The sequence below is a fragment of the Myotis yumanensis genome, unplaced genomic scaffold (genome assembly GCF_028538775.1).
Source record: "Myotis yumanensis isolate MYYU_CA2020_CCGP unplaced genomic scaffold, mMyoYum1.0.hap1 SCAF_6, whole genome shotgun sequence".
NCBI classification, from domain to species: domain Eukaryota; kingdom Metazoa; phylum Chordata; class Mammalia; order Chiroptera; family Vespertilionidae; genus Myotis; species Myotis yumanensis.
Window position 1 is genome coordinate 94995309 of NW_027223757.1, and position 27773 is coordinate 95023081.

Here is a 27773-nt window from a genome sequence, read left to right on the forward strand (position 1 = left end):
GTCTTTTACCTCCTTGGTTACATTTATTTCTTACTATCTTAATTTTTTTGTTGCAATGGTAAATGGAATTGTTTGTGTAGTTTCTCTTTCTGAGAGTTCATTATTACCCGAGTGTTAATTTTATACCTGCTGCATTGCCAAATTCATTTTTTTAAATCTAGTAGTTTTTTATGGAGTCTTTAGGATTTTCTATGTCATCTGCAAATAATAACAGTTTTACTTCATCCTTTCCAATTTGGATGCCTTTTATTTCTTCTTGTCTGATTGCTATTACTAGCACTTCCAGTACTATGTAGAACAGGAGTGATGAAAGTGTGCAACCCTGTCTTGTTTCTGTTGTTAAGGGTAATGGTTTTAGTTTTTTGCCCATTGAGTATGATATTGGCTGTAGCTTTGTCATATAAGCTTTTGCTGAGATATGATCCCTCTGTGTAGCTGTCCTGATCAGGGCTTCTGCTTGATAGAAGCTATTTTATTACTGCTTCAATTTCAATCATAGTTATCATCCTAATTAGGTTTTCTGATTCTTCCTGATTGAGTTTTGGAAGGCTGCATTTTTATAGGAATATGTCCATTTAGTCAAGGTTATCCAGTTTGTTGGAACAGAGTTGTTCATAGTTGTTCAGAGTTGTTCATTTTTCATTTTTTCCTGCTGTCTGATTTTGTTTATTGCCCATGGAAATCACACGAGTTATTTTTCTTTGTATAATCTTTTGTATTTCTGTGGGGTAAATATTTCTATATTTACTTCACCTCTTTTGTTTCTGTTTTTGTTTATTTGGGTCCTCTCTCTTTGTTTCTTGATGAGTTTGACTAGAGGTTCATCAATCTTGTTTATCCTTTCAAAGAACCAGCTCTTCGTTTAATTGATCTTTTGTATTTGTTGTTCTCTATGTCATTTATTTCCACTCTGATCTTTATCATTTCTTTCCTTCAACTTATTTTGGCATTTTGTTGTTGTTGTTGTTGTTGCTCTCTTTCCAATTCTTTTATTTGTGGGGTCAGATAACTTACTACCAGTTTTTCTTGTTTGTTTTGGTTTTTGTTTTTTGGTGTGTGTGTGTGTGTGTGTGAGGTAGGCCTGTAGTGCTATGATCTTCCCTCTCAGGATTGCTTTCAGGGTGGCCCATACATTTTGGATTGTTGTGTTTTCATTGTCATTTGTTCCCAGGATGTTTTTATTTCTTCTTTGAAATGTTTGGTAACTCATTCATTATTTAATAGCATGCTATTTAGCCTCCATGTGTTTGATTGATTTTTATTGTTTGTATTGTAGTTGATTTCTAATTTTATGCCATTGTGATCTGAGACAATGCTTACTATGATTTCAATATTCTCAAATTTGTAGACTTACAAATTTACATGTTTATCATGTTGTGTGCAGTTATTTGTTTATTAGAACTTTCTTTGCTGTTCTTGGCACTATTTTGACTTCAGTGAATTTTACAGTGCCTGGTTCAATAGACTCACTTAATATAGTCACTTAAACATTCTTTTCCACAAAAGACTTAGAAATTAATGAGGGGCCAATTAAAATAACTCATATCCAGTAGCTATTCTGTTTCTCTTTTTACTCACTCCTTCTATAATCCATTCCTGCATCCATCTGTGCTCAATGAAGTTGAAAATCAGGAACTGTGATTACCATTTCAGGGTGTCATGTTGAGTGTACTGAATTAGAGGTTATATCCTCTCTTTTCTGCCTCTCTCAATGCATTTTTCACTTTTTCCTGCTGTATGATTTTGTTAATTGCCCAGGGAAATCACATGAGTTACCAATTTATATATAGGAAATAAAACATAGTAAGACAATATAATAGGTTCTGGGGGAGAGGGAGCTTTTCTATAAAAGTGTTCCTTTTCCTTACATAATTCTGTTGGGTATAGTTTGCACCCTTTAAATATGAATATTAAAACTCTGGAACATACAAAAAGTAACATCTAGAGTTGTCTATGGAAACAAAAGAGAAAAAGAGGATTAGGGAGAGGGCCCAAAAATGAAGGGTGGACAATAGAGGAACCTACTGTATAACAACCTGCCTTGATTTTACCCAACTGTATAAACTATCAAGTGAACATCCAACCTCTCCCTCTTTCAGCACTAGACAGTCTCAATGGGATTAATTTTAGAGAAAAAGAAAAATTAAATCTAGTCTGCTCTTTATCAATTGATCTTTCTGTGCCTTTGTAACTATTTGTGCATGTATTCACATGAGCAAATGAACAATGGCAACTACAATACTGCTTTATGATCCTATGAGGTCCAGAGTCCAGAGTCTCCTTCCTGCTCCTAGATTAACTCCAACTCCACTAAGCTATGGAGCTCGGGAAGCTGCTGTGACTGAAGCTTCCCTCTGTGTTTGTGGAGGGAACACAAAGACATTTCAGAATCTGCCAACACAGCCAACAGAGTTGGGAATTTCCTTTGGGCCATGAGCGACAGGTGTGAATCAGGTTCCTTCCTGAGATGGAAACTCTAGGTCACTGTAGCATGCCATTGAGGACTGATAGTCATCTTAAAAGTAAGTTTCATTTTTGTGACTGCTGTTACTGTGTGTGTGTGTGTGTGTGTGTGTGAGAGAGAGAGAGAGAGAGAGAGAGAGAATCTAGTGCCTCTAAAAAAGTATTTGAGCCACAAGGATAGAGCAGACCCCAGGATATAAGGCCTAAAAGTTGGATCTGTGACTCTCTCAGGTCTGGTCAACCTAATTCGAATTTCTTCTCTTTCCCTAACTAGCTTTCCCAAAGGAGTTATCAGCTCACTACCTCTCCTCCACCTTATCCATCGTACTCACTTCCTTTCTCTTCTACCTTATCATCCTTTCCACCTACCTTATCATCCTTTCTCACTTCCACTAGAGCACTCTCATTTGGTAATATATTTCTCTCCCTGTATTTTTTCCTTTGCCTATTTGTAAAGGTCCTGAATGTTATTTCTGTGTATTCTAAATTTTGTTCTTCTATCTACTCTAACCTCACAATTTAATCTCCTAAAGCGATATCATTTAATTCACCCTTTCCCAAATCTCATTAGAACATCATTTGTTTAAAAAAAAATAACCAGGATTTAGCAATAAGTGTGATATATACAGTCTAAAAGTCATGAAATATGACCTTATGGGATTGAAAACTAACACTTTCATACTGGCCACCCCGTGTAATAATGAAATAAAAGCTTTAAGGACACATGGCTGTGGAATTCTAAGAGGCTATCAGTATTCATGCTGAGTACATTTAATGTGCACTCACTGGGAGGTTTAAGAATGGAGTAGAGATCCAACGTATAGCAGCCATGGTTCTGATTCACATTAAAAAAGAAATTGATGTCTAATGTGACTGTGGGCAATTCCTGTCAAACATTTTCTCAAGTGCCACTCACAGAAAGACAGAGAATGGAAAAATGTTACTGCTGGGATCTGTGGGATGTCATTTAAGTTATCCGCACATGAGATTTATATTTTGCTCTAAAAATGTTTTATGCAAGAAGGTGTCATTAGACTGACTACTTTGACCTAATTTTTAAAAATGTATTTGTTTTGCCCTAATTGGGTGGCTGGGTTGGTTGGAGCAACCTCCCATACACCAAAAGATTGCAGGTTCAATTCCAGGTCTGAACCCATACTTAGATTATGGGTTTGATCCCCAGAGTGTATATGGGAGGCAACTGATCAATCTCTCACTCTTTCTCTCTCTCTATTTCTTTCTCTCTCCCTCCCTCCCTCTAAAATCAATAAACCTCCTTGGGTGAGGATTTAAAAATGTCCTTGATTTGCAATATTTAATGAACACTATCTAGTTGGTTTTTGTTTTGTTTTGTTTGTTTTTGTTGTTTTTTTCAGTACAATGATTGGGATGTACAGCAAAGTTTCTCTGGTGTTTTCTTACATACAAAATCATAACTTACACAGAAGCATTTTTGCTAGTATTGACTAATATTTTAGAATCCAAAATTAGAAAAATATAACAGAAAAGAAATTATAACTTGTCATCTACTCTTCCTCAGTGATGATCATGTATCACTTTTGGAATTTAAGTCAGTTTTTTTCATTGCCTCACTTGATTTTTTGTATATATCAGATACATAATATTTTGTCCATATCAAGTAAATACTCAAAAGTAGAAAGATATGAGGACAAAAATAAGTGACAGAAGGTATAATATTATTAAATAACCATATTATACACCTGAAATTAATATAACTACTATAATATTATATACCAATTATATTTAAAATTAATAAAGAGACAGAGAATGAGAATCATATGAGCAAGAGGGGAAATAGAAAACAATATTATTATAGAAAGACAGATCAAGTTTTATTAAAAAAAAACTAGAGTTGGAGATGTTATGTGTGCTATAGAAAATTTAAGAACATTGATTGACAAATGATCAGTTCAATTAGCAATTATTCACTGTTGCAGACCTTATCAGCCCAGGGCTTTTATACTTAAAGTGTAATATTGGGAGGAAGAAGTGTAACTTCAGATGATAGGTAAGACAGAGGCAGGTGAGAAAGAAGATTGGATGCAAGACCAAAGGTACCAAACCATGGGATGACCATTTACCTAGCAGCACAGCTGGAACAAAACATCCTGCTACAACGGTACCAACAGGCTGTGGAAGTAAATCCATTCTCTCCATCAGACTCGAGGCTGAGAAGTAAGTAGGGAATTGTTGGTCTCTAGCAAGAAGAAAGATGAAAATAAAAACAAAAATCAATGATAATATAACTGACTCATATCACAACCAAATCAATTAAGTAAAGATGGCAACATCTCAGTTATTTAAATTTTTGGACTTTATCATATATTTTAATTACTTTTCCTTTAAAAATAATTAAATTATCTGAATGACTCATAGATCACATTATTGCCATCAGAGGCATTTTCTACAAAACATTTAAAAGAATCCATATGTGGCCGTACCACAGCTCTGTCAGCCACTCATCTGCCATCTGGGTGGAGGTTTGCAAAGGGGGGAAAGGATGGAAAACATCTGTAATAATGTCAACAATAAAAATAAAATAAATAAAATATAAAAATAAATGTATGCAAACCTAACAGCAATTATTAAAAATATGCAAAGCACTTACATTTACAACTTATGATTTTTTATACAGATTTCCAAAGTAAAAATCAGATTCAGATGGAAAAAGATTTTTCCTGTTTATCGCTCATTTCTCTAGTTCTTACTTTTTGTCATAAAATTGTATTCTCTTGCACATGATCTGTCTCTACATAGTGATGCATTTACCTCACTAAAGAAAACATCAGATTAATCTGTTTTATTTTAAAGTAATGACATGCACTCATTTTAATTTTCAGCAAATCTATTGGGAATGACAGGTGTATTTATATAATTTTCTATAAAAAATTCTATTTGATTCTTAGTCAAATTTAAATCTTCAGTTAACTCACCTCTATTAACTTTCACTTAGTTGTTTTAAATATTTAAGTGAGACACATATTTTACATATTTAAGTAAATCATGTTTTTATAATCCCTTTCTTGATAATGATTATTAAAACTTAATTGCATTTCTAAATTTTAGGTGTTTTGTTTTAAGTACCTCATTTACCTCAAAGCCAATTTTGAGGTTTTTCTTCTTTAAACCTTTTAAACATTGAGCCAGGATGGGCCCTAGCATAAATGACCTAAGTTAGGAGGAGCAGCAGCAGCTGAAAGACAGGTTTATTCAAAAGCGGAAGTGGTATATATGTCCTGAGTGATTCAGAAAGGCCACAGATTTTAACTTTGGAATAAAATACACGCTAGGAAAATGCACATCTGCTGATAAAAAGTCTTTGGTGTCCTTATGCGGTGTCCTTGAGCTCTCTGTTCCTCAGAATTAGGGTTTCTTAAGTGACTTCCAGCTTCAAAGATCTGTCCGCATTAAATGAAGGTCAGTATAAAAGCATATTTTTTGTGTCTTAACACGGGGTAGTGAGACCTGCTTGGTGAGACAATAGTTTAAAAAAATGGTGGTACCACCCACAACTTGGATGTGCTAAACATTTCATTCAATATTAAACAGAAAATTGACCTTTCTCTTTATAACTTTAAAATTCTGAGTGTGAAATAAGACCTTTATAGGATATTCTACTCTTTCTTTGTCTGATAAATGTTCAGGTAAACATAGTGAATTTGTTGTTCTTTCAAAAATATGTTTCTATTGATTTAGAGAGTGAGGAAGGGGGAGGGAGAGAGAGAGATAGAAACATCAATGAGAGAGAAATATCATTGATCAGCTGCCTCCTGCATGCCCCCTACTGGGGATTGAGTCTGCAGCCCAGGCATGTGCCCTAACTTGGAATAGAGCTAGTGATCCCTCCCAGAACTGCTTTTTCTATATCCCATAAATCTGGGGTTCTTGTGTGTTCATTTTCATTTGTTTTCAGGAAGGTTTTAATTTTTTGCTTGATCTCATTTGTAACCCATTCATTGTTTAATAACATAATATACAGCATCCATGTGTTTAAAAGTTTTTTGAGTTTTTACTGTAGGTGATTTCTAATTTCATTTCATTATGATCTGAGAAGATGCTTGATATAATTTCAGTCTTCTTGATTTCATAGATACTTGTTTTATTTCCTGACATACTGTCTACTTTGAGAATGACCCACGTGCACTTGAGAAGAATGGATACTCTGCAGCTTTGGAGTGAAATGTTCTATAAATGTCAGTTAAAATCCATCTGATTCAGTGTGTCATTTACAGTCACTGTTTCCTTGTTAATTTTGTGTCTGGGAGATCTATCCAGTGAAGTCAGTAGGGTGTTAAAGTTCCCTACTATGACTATATTTCTGATGATCTCTCCCTTAAAGTCCTCCAAAAGTTTATGTATATATACTAGTGGCCCAGTGCATGAAATTTGTGCATGGGGCGGTGGGGGGCGGGGGGCAGGGGAGGAAGTGTCCCTCAGCCCGACCTGCACCCTATCCAACCTGGGACCCCTTAGAGGATGTCCCACTGCTGGTTTAGGCCCAATCAGGCCTAAACCAGCAGGTGGACATCCCTCTCACAATCCAGGACCGCTGGCTCATAACTGCTCACCTACTTTCCTGTCTGATAGCCCCTAACCACTCTGCCTGCTGGCCTGCTCATTCCCAACTTCCCCCCAGTTGGCCTGATTGCCCCCAACTGCCCACCCAGGCCAGCCTCATGGCCCCTAACTGCCCTCCCCTGCTGGCCTCATGGCCCCCAACTGCCCTCTTCTGCCGGACTCATGGCTCCCAACTGTCCCCCCATGCCGACCCACTTGCCCCCAACTGCCCTCCCCTCCTGGTCTGATTGTCCCTAACTGCCTCTGCCTTGGCCCTGCCACCATGGCTTTGTCCAGAAGGACGTCCTGAAGGTCTCCTGGTCTAATTAACATATTACCCTTTTATTAGTATAGATTCCTATATTGGGTACATATATAGTTACCAGGTATATATCCTCTTGTTGATTGATTCCTTTAGTATTATGTAGTGAACCTTATTGCCTCTTGTGATGGCCTTCATTTTGAAGTCTATTTTGTCAGATATGAGTATTGCTACCCGAGTCTTTTTTCATTTTCATTTGCATGGAATATTTTTCCATCCCTTCACTCTCATCCTGTGTGAGTCTTTTGTTCTAAGGTGGGTCTCTTATAGAGAGCATATAGGGGGGTCATGTTTTCATATCCATTCAGCTACCCTATGTCTTTTGGTTGCAGCATTTAATCCATTTATATTTAAATTTATTATTGATAGGTACTTATTTATTGCCATTTTAATTCTATATGCCTATGTTTCTCTATTTTTCTCATTACAGCAGTCCATTTAGAATTTCTTGCAGTGGTGGTTTGGTGGTGATAAACTCCTTTAGCCTTTTTATTTTATTTTATTTTTTTTGGTCTGGGAAGCTTTTTATTTCACCATCTATTTTGAATGAAAGCCTTACTGGATATAGTAATCTTAGTTTCAGATCCTGGCTTTTATTACCTTGAATACTTCATGCTATTTTCTTCTGGCCTATAGAATTTCTAATGAAAAATCAGCTGACAGTCTTATGAAGGCTCCTTTGTAAGTAACAAATTACTTTTCTCTTGGTGCCTTTGAGATTCTTTCTTTAATTTTTGCATTTTAATTATGATGTGTCTCAGTGTGGGCCTGTTTGGGTTCTTCTTGCTTGGGACTCTCTGTACCACCTGAACTTGTACGATTTTTCATGCACCAAGTTGGGGATGTTTTCTGCCATTATTTCTTCAAACAGGTTCTCTATCCCTTACTCACTTTCTCCCCTTTCTCGTACTCCTATGATGCCAATGTCATTATGTTTCATGTTTCACAGCTGTTCTCCTGTTTTTTAATTGTTTTTCTCTTTTTGATTCTCTGAATGAGTACCAAGGGCTGTTTTTCCTAACCCTGAGTCCAGACAAAGACACAATGCCTCCAAAGATTGGCCTCTTCCTGCAGTCATATTGTTATTCTTCATCTTAATTAGCCTCAGGCTATGGACCACAGCAAGGAATAGACTCCACAGGGGTGCAAGAGGTTTTTCAACAGGGTGGTCAATTGCTTCCCACCAAGGCAAAAGCTGCCTGGATGGTAACAGTCTTCCTGAGAAAGATGTCCTCTGCAGCATGAGGGAATGACTCAGCTCAGGAGAGGGGGAGGGCTGTCTTCCTGGCTCTAACCCAGTGATGGAGAACCTATGACACGCGTGTCAGAGGTGACACGCAAACTCATTTTTTTGGTTGATTTTTCTTTGTTAAATGGCATTTAAATATATAAAATAAATATCAAAAATATAAATCTTTGCTTTACTATGGTTGCAAATATCAAAAAATTTCTATATGTGACATGACACCAAAGTTAAGTTAGGGTTTTTCAAAATGCTGGCACGCCAAGCTCAAAAGGTTCGCCATCACTGCTAACCCCAGAGCCCACAACTCCAGATTCTCCTCACACAGCTCTAATCCACTCTGTCCTCCCTATGCTGGAGCCTGAGGTGAGTGGCTACCCATGGAATTTTGTGTGTTGGCCCTTTAAGAGGGTACATGCATTTCCAGCAGCCTCTCCCTGGAATATAGCAACCCTGCTGCTTTTCATTGCCAGGCTTTTTGTGGGTACCTTTATCAGTTCTGATGCTCATGGCTGGGGAGCCCAGCTTGGGGTTCAGACCCCAGAATTCTCAAGATTTTTAAAAAATCTTTATTTATATCCTCACAGCTGAGATATCCCTCCAGAAATTCAGCCACTGTCTACAGGAGCCCAGGCAGCCCTTTTGTGTCTCTGCACTTCCTGTTGGTTATCAGGGTTCTCTCCAGCTAGTCTTCAATTGTCTAGTCAGGATGGTTTTTCTGTATTTTAACTGTAATTCCAGTTTGGTTCTGGGAGACTGTCATTGTAGCTTCAATTAAACTGCTGCCATTTTGAAACCTCTTATTCTTTATTTTTAAAAGTGTTTCAAGATAGTTATAAACTCACAGAAATTTGACAAATAGTAGAGGGAGCCCCCCTTTTCTTACTAAATTTCCCCCAACTTTGAAATCTTACGTAACTAAATTACAACATCAAAACCAGGAAATTAACATAGATTCATGAAGTGTGTATATTTTTATGCCATTTTATTGCACCCATAGACTTCTATTACCAGCTGCACAATCGAGACACAGACCAATCTCTTCAACATAAAGGTATTTTTTCAGTTATTTATTGTTGTATCCATCTCCCTCCTCCCCCCCCCCCCCCCCCTTCACCATGCTTCACTCCTGATAATCTCTAGTTTCTCCACCTGTACAATTTTGTCATTTGGTAATGTTATACTGAAATGATGGTGTATTTTGTGATCCTTTATTTCACTAAGGATCACTCAGGATAGTTTTTGGATCTATCCAAAAGGTTCAACTGTTTGTCACTTTTGATTGTGGAGATGTTTGCACTCAGTAACATGGGCACTCTGCAGTTTGTTTAACTATTTCATCAGTGAATGACATTGGGGCTGTTTCCAGTGGTGGTTATGAAAAATAAACTTACTATGAATATTCAAATAAGTCTACTTGATCTGATATGAATGTAGTTGCCCCTGCTTTCCTTAATATTAGCATAGTGTATGTCTTTCAATCATTTTACTTCAACCTACCTCTATAATTATATTTCAAACTAGAGGCCTGATCCACGAAATTCGTGCAAGCACAGGCCTTCGCAACCCCGGCTGCCTCCCAACCCAGGCTGCCTTGTGGCCCTGTGGCCCTGCCCCCCACCCACTGATTGTTTCGGGAGGTTGTTCTGGAAGATTGTTCTGCTGTCCGGTATAATTAGCAATTAGCATATTAGCTCTTTATTATATAGGATAATTTCATGACAGCATTATGTTTTAGTAACTTTGGAAATATATTCCACCAATAGATATTTTCCAGTAGGTATATTTAGATCATTTACATTCAATGCTTTGTTTCTATATCAGGACATAAGTCTGCCATTTTATTTTGTGTTTTGTGTATTTCCTGTATTAAATGCTTCTATATTTTCTTTACCTAGCCCTTCTGCATATTACATAAATATATTTATAATTTCATTTTTATTTATCTATATTATTTTAAATGCATTTCTTTTTAAAAAATCTTTGTTGTGAAAGTATTGAATATGTCCACTTTTATCCCCATTGACCTCTTCTAGCCTGGCCCGGCCCTTAGCCCCAGGCCTTCACCACCCTATTGTCTGTGTCCATGGTTATGTATATATGCAAAAACGTTCTTTGGTTGATCTCTTTCTAACCATCCACCCTCCCCTGGCTTCCCTCTGAGGTTCTATAGTCTGTTCCATGCTTATATGTCTCTAGATCTATTTTAATCATCAGTTTATTTTGATATTTAGATTCCATAAATGAGTGAGATCATGTGATACTTATCTTCCTCTGACTGGCTTATTTTGCTTAGCATAATACTACGTTGCAAATGGTAAGAGCTCTTTCTTTTTTTACAGCTGTGGAGTATTCCATCATGTAAATGTGCCACATCTTTTTTATCTACTCATCTGCTGATTGGCACTGGGGCTGTGTCCAAAACTTAGCTACGGTAAATTGCACTGCTTTGAACATAGTGGTGCATATATTCTTTCTAATTGGTGTTTCTAGTTGCTTAGGATATATTCCTAGAAGTGGGATCACTGGGTCAAATGGGAGTTCTATTTTTAATTTTTTGAGCAAACTCCATAAAGTTTTTCACAGTGGCTGCACCAGTCTGCATTCCCACCAGCACTGTACTAGGGTCCTTTTTCATCAAATCTTTGTGAACATTTCTTGTTTATTTATTAATGATAGACATTCTGACTGTTGTGAGGTGCTACCTCATTGTCATTTTGATTTGCATTGCTCAGATAATTAGGGACTTTGAGCATTTTTTCATATGTCTCTTGTCCTTCTATACGTCCATTTTGGAGAAGGGTCTATTAGGTCCTTTGCCCATTTTTTAATTGGATTGTCTTTCTTTTGTTAAGTTTTGTGAGTTGCCTGTATATTTTGGAAATTAGCCCTTTATCAGATGTATCATTGGCAAATATGTTATCCCAAGTAGTGGGCTCTCTTGTCATTTTGCTGACGGTTTCTTTTGCTGTGTGGAAGCTTTTTATATTGCTGTAGTCCCATTTGTTTATTTTCTCTTTTGTTTCCTTTGCTCTAGGAGAGATATCAGCAAACATATTGCTATGAGAGATGTCTTAGATATCGCTGCCTATGGTTCCTTCTAGGACTTTCATGTTTTCATGTCTAACATTTAAGTCTTTTATCCATTTTGAGTTTATTCTTGTGTATGGTCTAAGTTGGTGGTCTAGTTTCTTTCTTTCTTTCTTATTTATTTATTTATTTTTGCTTGTTCCTGCCCAATTTTCCAATAGTGAAATGGAATATTTGGACTGGAACCGGGATTCTTTGCCTGCCAGAGTCAAAGAATGAATCCAGGACAGAAGATGGTATAGCAAAGGTGGAGATTTACTGAAGAACAAGTACAGACTCCCACATGGGGAGAGGGAAAGAGTCCCACAGAACGGACTCCCACGTGGGGTGGGGGAAAAGAGTCCCACTGAGTTCCTTTTCCCTATGGCTTATAAAGGCTACAGATCCTGGTGCCTTGATATCCCCTGTGATTGGTCACTATTCCCTTAGACTGGTTACTATAGTAACTCCTAGGCTTAAAGGTCAAACCTCACATGGGACATGTGAAGTTCTCCCCCCCCTCCCTCCGCCCCCTCTCCCGCCCTCCCCCCGCCCCCCCCCCCCCCCCCCCCCCCCCGCCCCTCTACCTTATTGTTTTTCTATTCACTTTGGGCTTTCTCCTTCTGGATGAAGGGCTTCCTTCTCTTTATTTTGTAAATATAGACCTTTTTGGCTACTTCCAGCTACCCTGTCTTATGCAAATGCCACAGTTGCTGCTCCCTGCCCCTGGCTTCATTGTGTTATGGATATGTACCTTCTCCCAATCTGTAGCCCTGTGTTTTTCCATGGACTCCAATTCTAAAAATTTCCTAAGCCTGCCTATATCCCCCTAAAATTCCTGTTTCAATATCATTTATTGAAGACACTGTATTGCTTCATTGTATGCTCTTGCTTCCTTTGTCAAATATTAATTGAGTATAATGGCTTGATTCTATTTCTGGGTTCTCTGTTCTGTTCCATTGATCCAAATGCCTGTTCTTGTGCCAATACCCAGATGTTTTGAGTATAATGGCTTTGTAGTACAACTTGATATCTTGTATTGTGATTCCTCCACCTTTGTTCTTTTTCTCAAGGTTTCTGCAGCTATTTGGGGTCATTTTTTGTTACATATAAATTTTTGGAGTGTTTGTTCTAGATCTCTGAAAGATATTGCTGGTATTTTAATAAGGATTTCATTAAATCTTTAGATTGCTTTGGGTAGCATGGATATTTTAATAATGTTTATTTTACCAATCTATGTGTAAAATCCGGGGTGCAAGCCGCTGTCACAAAGAACCAAGAGACGCTTTCTATGCAAACGCAAGGGGTTTATTTAGCTTCCAACATGTTGGGGCCCACAACAACTCACTCTGAACGCGGCAGAGCAGCGGCCGTGAGCCCCGACTAAGGGTTCAGGCATAGGTTATATACTTTTTCTAGCTAACGGGGGGAGCAAACGGGGGAAGCAAAGGGGTCACTCTTCTGGGAATCTTGGCGCCGTTGTGAATTAATGCCTGTCCACTTTCTTATCAGGTTGCTTGCTTTTCAGTTTACTCCCGGGCTGCAGCCATCTCCGTAACCTCCCTGGCTGCAGCTGTGTCCCATAAAAGTTGATTGTTCCATCTCCCCCTTCTCCTTCCCTTGCTGCTGTGCCACCACCAGGGCCTGCTGGCTTGGGGGAGGGATGGTGGGAGGGACCACAGGAGGTTTGATGGCCAGGTTGAAGGACCGTGGGAGGTTAGCCACCAGCCCTGAGAAGAGAGCCAGCCCTCAGCCCCACTGGGAAAGGGGCCATTTCTGCCACCACCCACCCCTGGTTCTCCGTCCCAGCCCAGGGCTGGCGGGAGGGACCACAGAAGGTTGGCCAGCTAGGGGAGGTTGGCTGTGGGAGCACACTGACCACCAGGAGCAGCTCCTGCGTTGAGCGTCTGCCCCATGGTGGTCAGTGCACATCATAGTGACCCATCGTTCCAGTTGTTCTGGTCGATCGATCATAATGGCCACTTGGGTTTTTATATATATAGATATTTGTACTTCTTCCCTTGTTCCGTTTTCCTTACTGGTGGTCAAAGGTTCCTTATTTTCTTGTTCCCTTTCAACTTCAAGATCTTTATTTATTCTTTTAGGATAACTCTGCTGGAAAGAAATTCACTTAGTTGGACTTAATCTGATAATGTCTTCATCACCCATTCATTCCTGAATATTTTCACTAAGTATAGAATTCTGATTGACACCTCTTTTCATTCATCTCTTTATTATTCCACTTTCTTCTGAAGTCCATGGCTTCTGATTAGAAATCTATTGTAATTCAAATAGTTTTCCACCTGAAAGTAAGAATTCATTTTTCTACTTCCAAGATTTTTTGGTCTTTAGTTTTCTAAAATTGGATTATGATGTATCTTGGCATGAATTTATTTGGGTTTTTCCAATTTGTGATTTGCTCATCTTATTGAGTCTGTAAGTTAATGTCCATTGCCAAATTTGGAAAAATGTTAGCTATCATTGTTTCAAGTACTTTTTTTAACCCCACACTCTTTTTCCTGTCCTGGGACCCCAGTGACATGAACATTAGTTCCCAACAGGTTTCTGAGTCTTCATTCATTTATTTTAGTGTATTTCCTCACTGTTTGTGAGAGAGGATAATTAGGATTGTTCTGTCTTTCAAGTTCTCTGTTTATTCTTCTGTCACCTTCATTCTATAGGCCCATTCACTGAGTATTTTATTTTAGATATTGTATTTTCCAGTTATAAAATTTATGTTTGGTTCTCTTTTATAGCTTCTATTTATTTACTAAGATTTACTATAAGAGATCATATTTGTTCACTTTTATGATAACCACCATAAAATCCTTAGCAGATCACCTTTGCCATTTTGGTATTAGAGTTTAATGATTGTCTTTTTTCAATCAAATTGATATTTTTCTATTTTCAGCAGAAATATTGCTGAGAGAGATATCTGAGATTTCACTGCCCATGTTCTTTTCTTTGCTTTTTATGGTTTCATGACTTACATTTAAGTATTTTGTCCATTTTGTGTTTATTCTTATGTATAGTGGAAGTGGGTGGTCTAGTTTTATTTTCTTGCATGTACCTATACAATTTTCCAAACTCCATTAATTGTAGAGGCTGTTTTTACTCTTGTCTCCTTTGTCAAATATTAGTTAACCATAAAGGCATGGGTTGATTTCTGGGCTGTCTGTAATACTCCTTTGGCCTATATAACTGTCCTTATACCACTACTAGGCTGTTTTGATTACAATGGCCTTGTCGTAGAGTTTGATATCAGGTCTTGTGATAACTCCAACTTTGTTCTTCTTTCTCAGGAATGCTGTAGCCATTCAGGGCCATTTTTTGTTCCCTATAACATGTTTTAATATTTGTTCCAGGTCTGTGGAATATGGCATTGGTATTTTTTGTTTTGTTTTTAAAATATTTGTATTGATTTTAGAGAGGAAGGAGAGGGACAGAGATAGAAACATCAATGATGAGTGAGCTTACTCTGGGCTTTTCCTGCTGTTCCTTTTCCAATTATTTTAGTTGTAGGGGCAGATTGTTTACTAGAGCTGTTTCTTCCCTCTTGAGGTAGGCCCATTATACTCTCTCAGGACTGCTTTCACTGTGTCCAATAGATGCTGGGTTGTTGTGTGTTCATTTTCATTTGTTTCCAGGTAATTTTTTATTTTTTCCTTGATCTGATTGATAACCCATTCATTGTTTAATAACATGCTATTTATCTTCCATGTGTGTGAATATTTTTTAGCTTTTATATTGTGGTCAATTTCTGGTTTTATGCAGTGGCTAATCTTGTTTGTCTAAGACATTATGAAAAATTATTTAGACTGCAGTCTTTTTCATCTTTACTCTTCATGAAGAAACTCTTCTGTGAAGACAAATTTAATTTTAAACTTTGTATTGTTTCTTACAGTTGCTGTATCATAATTTGAGAATACTGCAATGCACTGGTAATGCCAGTGCTCATTGTTATCTTTGAGCACAGCTACAGTGTTATTACATAAAATATACATGTAATTCAGTAATAAAATAATGCACACTCCACTTTACCATAAAGTGTTGTATCTAGTCTACTGTTTTCTTCTAATCCTCTTTTACATGATTGCTGTTCCTCAATAATAAACGGCTATAAAGTGCCGCAGTGCTGCGAGTGTCAAGATGATGTAAGGCATGTCTTCATCACTGCACTATAAATTTATTTGATTGCAAATACTCATGTCTGTTATTGCAGTGAAAATACAGCAATAAGCCATGTGGATGAGTGTAGCTGAGTTTTATGGTCTCTAAAATTTGAATTTCACTTTGCTATTTTGTTACAAGCAATATCTCTTTTTTTTTCATTTCTGTTAGTGACAAAAAATGTGAAATCCATTTTGAAAGCACAGACTTCTATAAGTATAGTATGTCTGAGTTGATTTGGTTTGTGGGAAATATAGCCTGCCAATCTCTGTCCCAAGTTACATTTGGCTCCATAAGGAATAGCAAAGTGATAAGGGCAGACCTGGGATCTAGCAGAGATTCCCTCATTTCCTGTGAGATGTCCACACTCTGGAGTCCTTCACAATCTGTGGGGGAAGTATCTCCCTAACCCTTGGCCTAGCCAGGGTGATTCCATCCTAGAACATCCTCTGAGTGGCTACTAAAATCCATCCATTTCTGTAGTACTTAGAATTAATGGGATCCCAAACTTAATCTATTAAGAACGAAATATGGTCATATACTCACAGGATACCTGAAATATAGAAAAAATTATATTGTAGAAATAGCAATAGGGTTGGTGTGGATGTTAATAAGGAAATCGTCTGGCATTCCTTTTTCAGAATCCTACCAGGAAGTAGACAATGTACATACCATCACTGAAGCTAATACTCTTCTCAACTGGCTGGTGTTTTGCTTTATTATTTATATATTCAAGAAGGAACGTCACATAAGTGGTAAGTTAGTACTGGTAAGTATGCAAAGTGATGATATCTTAAGGGAACTGTCCACTCCTCTGGCCAATTTGGGCATGGCTCCTGAATGGTGGTGATAGCAGAGATGAGCGGGATCTGATCTTCCCAGTGTAAAAGCAAAATTGGAGGCAAGAGGTGTGACAGTCTCACTTTGTTGTTTGCTTTTCACTTTGATGAGAACTCATTTACTTCGTTCTGGGCACCTCAGTTTAAGAGAGACTTTGACAAACTACAATTCATCAAGTGTACCATTCCCCAAATACTAAAGGTTCTAAAGACACTTCTTTAACATTAACAGTATGAACAAGTATGTTTAAAAGGGAAATGCACAATATTTGAATTACTATACACCTTTTAGAACAGCTAAAATTTATCAAGAAAATGGAAAAAATATCCAGTGCTGGTGAGAATATGAGGAAACTGGATTTCTAACATTGCTGGTAGAATGTAAGGTGGTACTTGCACACTATTCAAATTTTGGCATGTTCTTAAATAATAAATATGCAATTAGTATCTGCACCAAAAATCACACCATGAAGCATTTATTCTAAAGAAATAAAAATTAATATTCACATAAAAATCGTTTATGCAAATATTCATAGCAACTTTACTTGTTTTTAACAAAAACAAACAAACAAACAAACCTGGAAACCAAACAGATACCCTTCAGTGGAAGAAAGATCAAATAAACTGGGCTACATCCATGCAATTAAATGCTATTCTGCTATTGAGTAGAGAACTGATTCATACAACAAACTGGATGGGATTCAATGGCATTATGCTTAGCAAAAATATCTATCTGAAAATATTATATACTGTATGATCGTATGACATTTAAAAAATTACAAGACTATAGAGATGGAATATAGATTAGCGGTTGCCAGGGACAGAAGAAGAGGAAGGGTATGGATGGGAATGTAAGAAAGTTTCACAAGAAATTTTCTTTGTGTTTATGGAATAGCTCTGTATCTTTTTTTAAATGAATATGGGGTTTTTTTATTGTTTGAGTATTATATATGTCTCCATTTTCCCCAACTGATCCCCCAGCTGCTCCCACCCCTGTGGACAAGCCCCCACAGCCCTAGTGTCTGTGTCCATTGGTCATTCTAATATGCATGCATATAAGTCCTTTGGTTGATCTCTAAACCCCCCTTCCCCTGCCTTCTCTGTGAGGTTGGACAGTCTGTTCAGTGTTACCTTGTCTCTGGATCTATTTTTGTTCATCAGTTTATGTTGTTCATTATATTCCACAAATGAGTGAGATAATGTGATACTTATCTTTCTCTGACTGACTTATTTCGCTTAGCATAATGCTCTCTAGTTCCATCCATGTTGTTACAAATAGTAAAGTTTTCTCTTTTCTTTATTGCAGCATAGCATGCCATTGTGTAGATGTGCCACAGTTTTTTAATCCACTCATCTGCTGATGGGCACTTAGGCTGTTTCCAAATCTTAGCTACTGTAAATTGTGCTGCTATGAACATAGGGGTGCATATATCTTTTCTGATTGGTATTTCTGGTTTCTTGGGATATAGTCCTAGAAGTGGGATCATTGGGTCAAATGGGTGTTCCATTTTTAACTTTTTGAGGAAATTCCATCCTGTTCTCCACAGAGGCTGCACCAGTCTGCATTCCCACCAGCAGTGCACAAGGGTTCCTTTTTCTCCACATCCTGACCAGTACTTGTTGTTTGTTGATTTGTTGATGATAGCTATTCTGACAAGTGTGATATGGTACCTAATTGTTGTTTTGATTTGCATCTCTCAGATAGTTAGTGACTTTGAGCATGTTTTCATATGTCCTTTGGCCTTCAATGTGTCCTCTTTTGAAAAGTGTCTATTTAGGTCCATTGCCCATTTTTTGATTGGGTTGTTTATCTTCCTTTTGTTAAGTTGTATTGTTGTAATGTCCCCTGTGAATCACACAAGGAAGCCTTAAGAAGTCGAATTAAGGAGTCACATTTATTGCAAATCCGGGACAATGAGGGGGCCATGCACTCCAAATCTCGCAGTAATTACCTAGTCCCAACACCAGATTTATATAGACAAAAATCACAAAGGTATTGATTACATCTCAGGGTTTGGAATGAGGAACCTGGTTTGCAAAAAAGCAGTTTACAAAAGCAGAATTGAGCATGTTAGTTAAATTATAGTTTTGGGTCTCCGGATCACTGAATCAACGGAAACACATTGCCTAGAGCCATGGGTCCTGGGACCACTGAGTTGACAGTAACACATTATCTGGAGCCATCGGGTCTTGAGACTACTGAGTTGACAGGAACACATTATCTGGAGCCACTGAGGCAATTTAGAGTAATTGTGCAGTTCTGGTCTTGGGACCACTGAGTCAACTGGAAAGTGTTATCTGTAGCCACTGAGGTAATTTAGGATAACTGTGCTGTCCTGGTTCCCAGGTATAGAAGAATGTGCTTTCTAAAACCAGTGAGAACACAATCAATGCTATATTCACACAATCCACCGACAAGGGAGGATTCAATCGAGTGGGATAGCATACATAAGTTCAGAAAATCAAAGTAACTTTTCTATTGTTAAACAAAGCAAATAAGTACAGAAGCCAAACAGCAGGGTTAGAGTTAAACTATAGTTTCTACCTGAGATGACTGCTACCATACTTCAGTATGAGTTCCCTGTAAATGTTGGCGATTAAACACTTAACAGTGATAACATTGGCAAATATGTTCTCCCATGCAGTGGGTTTTCTTGTTGTTTTGTTGATGGTTTCCTTTGTTGTGCAGAAGCTTTTTATTTTGATGTAGTCCCATTTGTTTATTCTCTCCTTAGTTTCCATTGCCCTAGGACAGTGATGGCGAACCTTTTGAGCTCGGCGTGTCAGCATTTTGAAAAACCCTAACTTAACTCTGGTGCTGTGTCACATATAGAATTTTTTTCATATTTGCAACCATAGTAAAACAAAGATTTATATTTTGATATTTATTTTATATATTTAAATGACATTTAGCAAAGAAAAATCAACCAAAAAAATGAGTTCGTGTGTCACCTCTGACACACGTGTCATAGGTTCGCCATCACTGCCCTAGGAGCTGTATCAGTGAAGATATTGCTACGACATATGTCTGCTATTTTGCTGCCTATGGAGTTTTTGGTTTCCTGTCTTACATTTATGTCATTTATCCATTTTGAGTTTATTTTTGTGTATGGTGTAAGTTGGTGATCTAGTTTCATTTTTTTGCATGTATCTGACCAATTTTCCCAGCACCATTTATTGAAGAGACTGTCTCGACTCCATTGGATTCTCTTTCCTCCTTTGTCAAATATTAATTGAGCATATTGGCTTGGATCTATTTCTGGGTTCTCTGTCCTGTTCCATTGGTCTATATGTCTGTTCTTGTGCCAGTACCTGGCAGTTTTGAGAACCGTGGCTGTGTAATATGGCTTGATATCTGGTATTGTGATCCCTCCAACTTTGTTCTTCTTTCTCAGGATTGCTGTGGCTATTAGGGGTCTTTTTTAATTCCAGGTGAATTTTTGGAAAGTTTTTTCTAGGTCTGTGAAATATGCTGTTGGTATTTTATTGGGGATTACGTTGAATCTATAAATTGCTTTGGTTAGGCCCTGACTGGTTTGGCTCAGTGGATAGAGCATCGGCCTGCGGACTGAAGGGTCCCAGGTTCGATTCCAGTCAAGGGCATGTACCTTGGTTGAGGGCACATCCCCAGTAGGGGGTGTGCAGGAGGCAGCTGATCAATGTTTCTCTCTCATGGATGTTTCTAACTCTCTATTCCTCTCCCTTCCTCTCTGTAAAAAATCAATAAAAAAATATTTTTAAAAAATTGCTTTGGTTAGTACAGACATTTTAATGATGTTGATTCTACCAATCCATGAACACAGTATGTTCTTCCATGCCCCGACCTGCAGGGCACACATCGTGGGTACTCCACACCAAATCCTGCAAAGGAATGAGAGGATAGGAGACGCGAAGAAATGGAGGCAAGACAAAGTTCTGATCAAGCCTCAATTTTATTTTTACAGCGGGTAGAATTTATGTTGTTCTAGAGGTGAGGGGTGGGAAGGAGGTCCATGGGCGTAGCCTATCACCAGGGATGTAGGAGGCTCTGGAATGTTGCAGCTGTGAGCTTATCAGCGGAGGTGTGCTTAGGGTGAGGGTATGTTATCTTTTAACTCCAGGCCAAACCAGGAGTTGGCTTGGAGGAGCCATAAACCTATTATGCTGTAAACTGGAGATGTATATGTGATTTATAATGGCTCCCAACAATTCCTCCCTTACCATTTATTTAAGGGTGGGCATTAACCGACTGGGGGAGTAGTGACCTGGTTCCTCCATGAGATCGGCAGATCTCACCTCTGGTGGCTCTTGGTATCTTTTTGGGAGGAGAGGCAGAGCCAACAATTATATATGTATGGATACCAACCTCTATGCAAACCAGGTGTGCTCACAGAGAAATCCAGAGGCGGTCGAGAAAATTTTGATTTTCTGTTTTGACCTTCCCTTGCAGTGCTTTGCCCTGCACCCAGACGGTACCCATACCATTCCTCTATATAGAGTGTAGGTAAGCATTCCTCTGGCTTTATGCTGTCCCCGTGGGGAGGGAGCCCTGGCAATCATAATCACGTTCTCGGTCTATAGTAGCTAAACGGTGGTAGTGAACCTGAATGGGTTTGGCCAGGATGCTATCAATTTGCTGTTTGACAAAACTTGTCAGTTTCTTAAAAGCCCATGGACCAAAGGTTAAAATTAACAGTAAGCTGACAAGGGGGCCAAGTGCAGGAAGCAGGTAGGGGAGTAGGCCATTGAGTCCGCTCCAAAGGGGGTTTTCGAACAGCTCTCTTCACCTTTTGACCAGGTCTTCCTGGAGTTTTCTTATCTTGTCTCGGACGATTCCGGATTTGTTAGCAGCGTTCCTATAGGGCTAAACATATTCCTCCCTGCTCTGCTATAAGTAAATCTAATCCTCTTCTATTTTGTAAAACTACTTCTGCTAGGGAGTCAATTTGGTCTTGGAGATCATTGATAGTATCTGAAAGAGCCTGAACATCATTAATTAATTGATTAGATCATTTATTATAGGTATGTAATGCGGTTCCTAATCCAGCTGTGCCAGAGGCCACAGCTCCAGAGACCCCCAGTCTTATAAGTAGGGGAATAAATTAGACAGCCAAAAAAGGGTATTTTCTCTGCTGTACAATCTGCTGAACCTGCTTAAATAGTAAGAATAAACTTTGGTCGCTAAACCATTTCAACTGGGCAGTTTCAATTCTACTTACTAGGCCCGAAGCATAAGAGGAATCAGAAATTATATTAATAGGCTGTTGGAAATCTGCAACGCAGCCTTAATAGCTTTTAATTCAATTCTTTGCACAGAAGTATGACTGGTCAATATGACTCTGTCAGAATTTATAGTATGATAGGCAGCTTTTCCATTTGATGACCCATCAGTAAAAACAGTTAAAGCTCCAGGAATTGGTTCCTGCGTAGTATTTTTTGGTATAATGATGGAGGTCTTATATAAAAATTGTAAAAGTTTATCTTTTAATAGGTGACTTTCCCCTGAATATCCATTTAACCCAATTTGCCAATTTTAAGTCAGTTTGAAATAACATTTATTCTTTTAACTTTACTTGTCCTAAGTTATGGACAGTAAATGACATTAATTAAATTTCTGGTATTAGTCTTTGGGCAAATTTACATAAACTTTGTTTAAGGAGACAAAACACAAATTATTTAATTTAGCTTTTGAGGCCCAATATATTGATTTTTAATTTTAGTTAGACATCTGAAGGAAACCTCTTTTTATTTCCTTCCAGACAGTTCTTTCTCACACAAGCAACAAATGTAAGAAACATGGTTGCCTTTTGAGATTTTAACAAATACTGCCGCAAAGCCATATATTTCAAGTGATTATTTTATTTATGGTGACTAATTATTGTCAGATTTAGTATTTTAACAACAATCTCTAAATGTTAGTAATTATATTTTTAAAGAGTATACCCTTTGGCTTATTTGCATATATAGAGGAATCATGGAAAGCCTTCAATAATCTTTATAGAAGAATTTACTTTACTAAGATTCAGTTGCTTACAAGGATAGTAATTTAAGTATTTTTTTAAAAAGGTAAAGCGAAGCAAATAAATTTAGTATTTAGTAAACTTTTGATTCACAAGGGGCAAACGCTGCCCCACCTGCAGCCTAATTTAAAATGCAGCGGCGAGGAGCTTTTGTTATTTCAAATTACATCTTAAAATTCCACTGCTGTATTTTAAGAAATATTAAACAAAATAACTTGTTTTGCCCTTTCTCAGAGGCAAAAACTTAATATATTTGTTAATTTTTATTTGATAAAGCTTTCCCTGTGATTTCAAGTATATTAAATTTAGCTAAATTAAAAAATCCTTTAAGAAGAGAGAATAAACTTTTGAAAACATTTCAGGGCCCTTGAAATTTCTCAAAGTCATTCCTTGGTTATAGTTTTGAAATCCAACTTGAAAGACCATCATATATATATATATATATATATATATATATATACACACACACACAAATATAATTTAAAAATTATATACTTCATATAATTATCAAGAGATATCAATTAAAATTTAAACTGGTTTTGAAATTTTGGCTGGGATCACAGAAATTGGATTACTGCTATCAGTCCCTTTTAAATACTTTGACATAAGCTATTTAACTTTTTTTAGGGAGGGAACATATAACCTTTAATTGTCCTTAGTTTAAGGAAAGCAGTGTTTTCCAGATTTAAGAAATTAGAAAAATGACTTAGCCTTTTTTAAGGAATACGAGTTCAATTGTTGGCCCTTATAAAGCCAACTGCTCAGAAACATTGGTCTATCATACCACTGAAATTATATTAAGACCGTGATTGCTAATTAAGCATTAAAAATATCTTCTTAAAAATAGTATTAAATAAATCCGAGAGGCAAGAACACTTTCTGCCCCCATCCACATTTCAGTAGTAAAACTCCGCCTTAAAGCTCCACCCCTGAAATTCCATCCTGCCTCAGTGAGAAGACATTCCTTTTTGGCTAAATCAGAGGGAGAGGTCTTCGCTGCCTCAAGATGGCAGCCCCAGGGGCGTGGCAAGCCATGTGGCTGACATGGCGGCTTCCAGGTCATGCGGCCCAGGCCCAAAGTGGTGACTGTCTACATTGTTCTTTGCAATTAAATTTACACTGGTTTTTATATTAAAAATTTCAGTTGAGATCATAAAATTAATCCTCTTTTTTAGTCAGACCAATAAGCAACATATTTTGAATTCTAATTATTTCAGAAAAAAACGAAAATTTTCTTAAAGATAAATTTTTACTTTTTTAGGCATTTAGCTATCATAATTATACAATTTTTCCCAATTCAATCCGAATCTTAAAACTTTTAGCTGGCAAGTCAAATATTCAGCATTTCTCAATCAGTAACATTTTTAAGAATAAATTTCAAAAATGCAAGACATAATCAACAGATTTAATTCTGTCCTTTAGATTTTGTACGAAGCACACTTAGATCTTATTTAATTCAGTATTATGTCATTTCAAGATACCTAGGTATAAACTCCAAGGTCTTAAATTTTACAGCAGATTTGGAAAACCACACTTGAGGCTGGCAAGGCAGGCCTGGCCCAGCCTTTGATTTTAAAACGACCATAATTTTTTCCTCTGGGGAAGGTCAAGAAACAACCTTGTAGCTACATTGTTTGCCGGGGGGAAGTTTCAAAATTGGCCTGGGGGAGGAAGGCGGGGGGGGGGGGGGGGGGGGGGCTGTTTTCCCTGGAAGAACAGGTTTGGCCTGCCCTGGACCAATCAGATGTAAATTGACCACATTCTTTAAGAATTTGCTACAGGCGGGAAGCATCTAGCCCCTTTTATCATTAAAAATGTTTTGGCCAGCCTTTTCAATTAACAAAGGGCCAGTTTTTTACCGGGCTACTTAGATTTTTATAATTAGAGATTTTAATAATTTGAGATTCAAAATCAATTATTTTGAGGCATTTACTTTAGCAAATTTTTGTAACAGAGACAATTTTACTGATTTTCCTTTTAGAGGTCTTAAAGTTAGCTTTGGAACAGGCTTCATTAATATTATTATGGAAAAACACCAATCTTGTTGCTAGAATTTCTACCTTGGGTCAAATTCGCCATTTTCCTTAGGAAATAATCAGTCTTGGGGTTTATTTTATACATTTGTAAAGAGACTTTTAGCTTAAAACTCTATCTAAATGTCCAAAATCGGACAGTGCACGCATTAGTTTCAAGCCAGGTTTTCTCTTTACAAGTGAACAGAAATCCCAGACGCATTTTTTAAATTTTGTAAAACTTTTTAATTACGAGAAGGAGATTTTAAATTTGAATACTGGGGAGGAGGCGTCCATATAGGATCGCCATGTGTTCCTTTTTCCTTTCCCCTACATATCCTGCTTTGGGGGAAGTTTTAGCAAATGACTTAGATGGTGTATTTGTTCCCAAAGTCATGCTTAATAGAAGAAGACATTTTAAATTTTTTCCTATTTCATTTTCTAAAGTCATGGCTAGCACCCAAGGTAATCTTAGTCAAAGTTTGGTTGTAATAAGATGTTCTCCAGTAATTTTTAAATAAAACACCAAGTAATCTCATTGCAGGAGAGCCCACAGCTCTGCCCTCTCCTGCCATCTCTGAATCTCTCCGAACCAGAGAGAGATTCGGCAGCGGGGTTTCATTTCTCAAAAGTAAAGAAGCCTTTTAAATCTTTCTTTTTAACCCTAAATCCTCACACCTTGAGGGACTCCCTGAGTCCTTCAAGAAGCCTTTTAAATCTTTCTTTAAACCCTAAATCTTCACGCGTTGAGGGACTCCCTGAGTCCTTTAAGAAACAGCTCATGAGAACTCAGAGCCTGACCCATGTCTTAGCCTCTTCCACGTAAGCCTCTGGGACGTATAAACCCCGTACCAGGTCAGCCCAGGAGTCGACAAGGAGACGAACCAGAGAGGAAGATGCCAACCGCCACCTCAAAAGAGAGGCCCCTGTCCACATGTCATAGGTCTGGATGTTGAAATTCTCTGCTGAGACTACTTCAGTCCTGTTTATGCCACAGGTGTGTTTTCCTACGTAAGCAACCGGTTGGTATAATCCGCCAACTCGGACCCCTAGATCAGAGCTCCCCAGATCGAAACTTGTTTTCAAGTGCCTTCCTCGGAGCTGCTTCTGCAGCTCGCTCCTCCTACGTAAACAGCCGGTTGGTATAACCCGCCAACTCGGACCCTTGTGAGGCAGGTAACCTGCTAGGACCCTCAGGCATTCACCAGTCGGGAGTCAGGCACCCCATGAGTGCTCACAAGGTGGACGGCTTGCGTTTGTAAGTAGGCAAGGAGTTTTCCCGGAGTAACACTGACACAAGTTCGTTCTAATTTACTTCTAATTTTGGGTGGACGGTTTAAGCTTTAAAGGCAAAAACACTTACTTCAGAGTCTCAGCTGGAGTCCCCATTTTCTCAGAAAGACCACTAAGACAAGGTGAACGCAGGGTTTTTGGAAGAAGTCAACCACGTGGAACGAAACCAAGGGACAAGCCTGAGTGATTCGGAGTTCTCTCCGCCGAAATCGGGTACCTTTCACTCTTCCCCGAAACAACAAGAGAGTCCTCAAAGTGGACTAGAGGCAGAAGACAAGGGGGGAGGCAATGAGGGAAGAGAATGCCTATCCAAAATGAATGTGTTCACTTACCAAAGCAACAGGTCTGACTCGCAGAGCGGGTAAGCAGAGCGGCAACCAGGAAAAAAGCAGGCTGACTCACAGGGCGATCCCAGTGGCGCCAAAGGGATGTCCGGCCGGACAAAAGGTGAACGTTCCTGAGGAGGATTGGAGAGCGGAGATCATGTTGGGCGCCATTTTATGCCCCGACCTGCAGGGCACACATCGTGGGTACTCCACACCAAATCCTGCAAAGGAATGAGAGGATAGGAGACGCGAAGAAATGGAGGCAAGACAAAGTTCTGATCAAGCCTCAATTTTATTTTTACAGCGGGTAGAATTTATGTTGTTCTAGAGGTGAGGGGTGGGAAGGAGGTCCATGGGCTAGCCTATCACCAGGGATGTAGGAGGCTCTGGAATGTCGCAGCTGTGAGCTTATCAGCTTAGGGTGAGGGTATGTTATCTTTTAACTCCAGGCCAAACCGGGAGTTGGCTTGGAGGAGCCATAAACCTATTATGCTGTAAACTGGAGATGTATATGTGATTTATAATGGCTCCCAACACTTCCATTTGTTTATGTCTTCCTCTATCACTTTTTTCAATGTTCTGTAGTTTCCCAAGTACAGGTCTTTTAAGTACTTGGTTAAGTTTATTCCTAGGTATCTTAATATTTTTGGTGCAATGGTAAATGTGATTGTTTTGTTGTTGTTGTTTTTTTTTAGTTTTTCTTTCTGTGAGTTCATTATTGGTGCATAAAAAAGCCATAGATTTCTGGGAGTTAATTTTATATGCTACTACATTGCCAAATTCATTTATTAAGTCTAGTAGTTTTTTGATGAAGTATTTAGAGTTTTTTATGTACAATATTATGTCATGTGTGAATAAGGACAGTTTTACTTATTCTTTTCCAATTTGGATGCCTTTTATTTCTTCTTGTCTGATTGCTATAGCTAGCCCATCCCATACTATGTCAAATAGGAGTGGTGAGAGTGGGCATCCCTATCTTGTTCCTATTCTTAGGGGAAATGGTTTTAGTTTTTGCCTATTGAGTATGATGTTGGCTGTAGGTTTGTCATATAAGGCTTTTATTATGTAGAGGTATGATCCCTCTATTCCCATTTTGCTGAGAGTTTTTATCAAGAAAGGGTGTTGGATTTTGTCAAATGTTTTTTCTGCATTGATTGATATGATTATCTGATATTTGTCTCTCAATTTGTTTATGTGATGTATCTCATTTATTGATTTGTGAATATTGTACCATCCTTACATCCCCAGAATCAATCCCATTTGGTCATGGTGTATGATCTTTCTAATGTAATGCAGATCTGATTTCCTATAGTTTTGTTGAGGATTTTAGCATCTTTTTTCATCAAGAATATTGTCCTATAGTTTTCTTTCTTTGTGTTGTCTTTATATGGTTTTGGAATTAGAGTAATGCTGGCTACATAGAAAGATCTTGCAAGTATGCCTTCCTCTTGAATTTTTT

At 38.1% G+C, this 27773-nt stretch overlaps 1 protein-coding gene across 3 annotated transcripts in view; it reads left to right on the forward strand.

The window, feature by feature from the left end:
* The first annotated feature begins 2343 nt into the window (after positions 1 to 2343).
* The window catches only part of LOC139012655 (butyrophilin subfamily 1 member A1-like), a 49014-nt gene continuing 23584 nt past the window's right edge, over positions 2344 to 27773 (forward strand). For all 3 annotated transcript variants that reach the window (XM_070418828.1, XM_070418826.1, XM_070418827.1), the window contains exons 1-2: positions 2344 to 2522; positions 16487 to 16600. In XM_070418828.1, the coding sequence (XP_070274929.1) occupies positions 2468 to 2522; positions 16487 to 16600 (169 nt within the window). In that variant the 5' untranslated portion in view covers positions 2344 to 2467. The remainder of the gene's footprint in view (positions 2523 to 16486; positions 16601 to 27773) is intronic.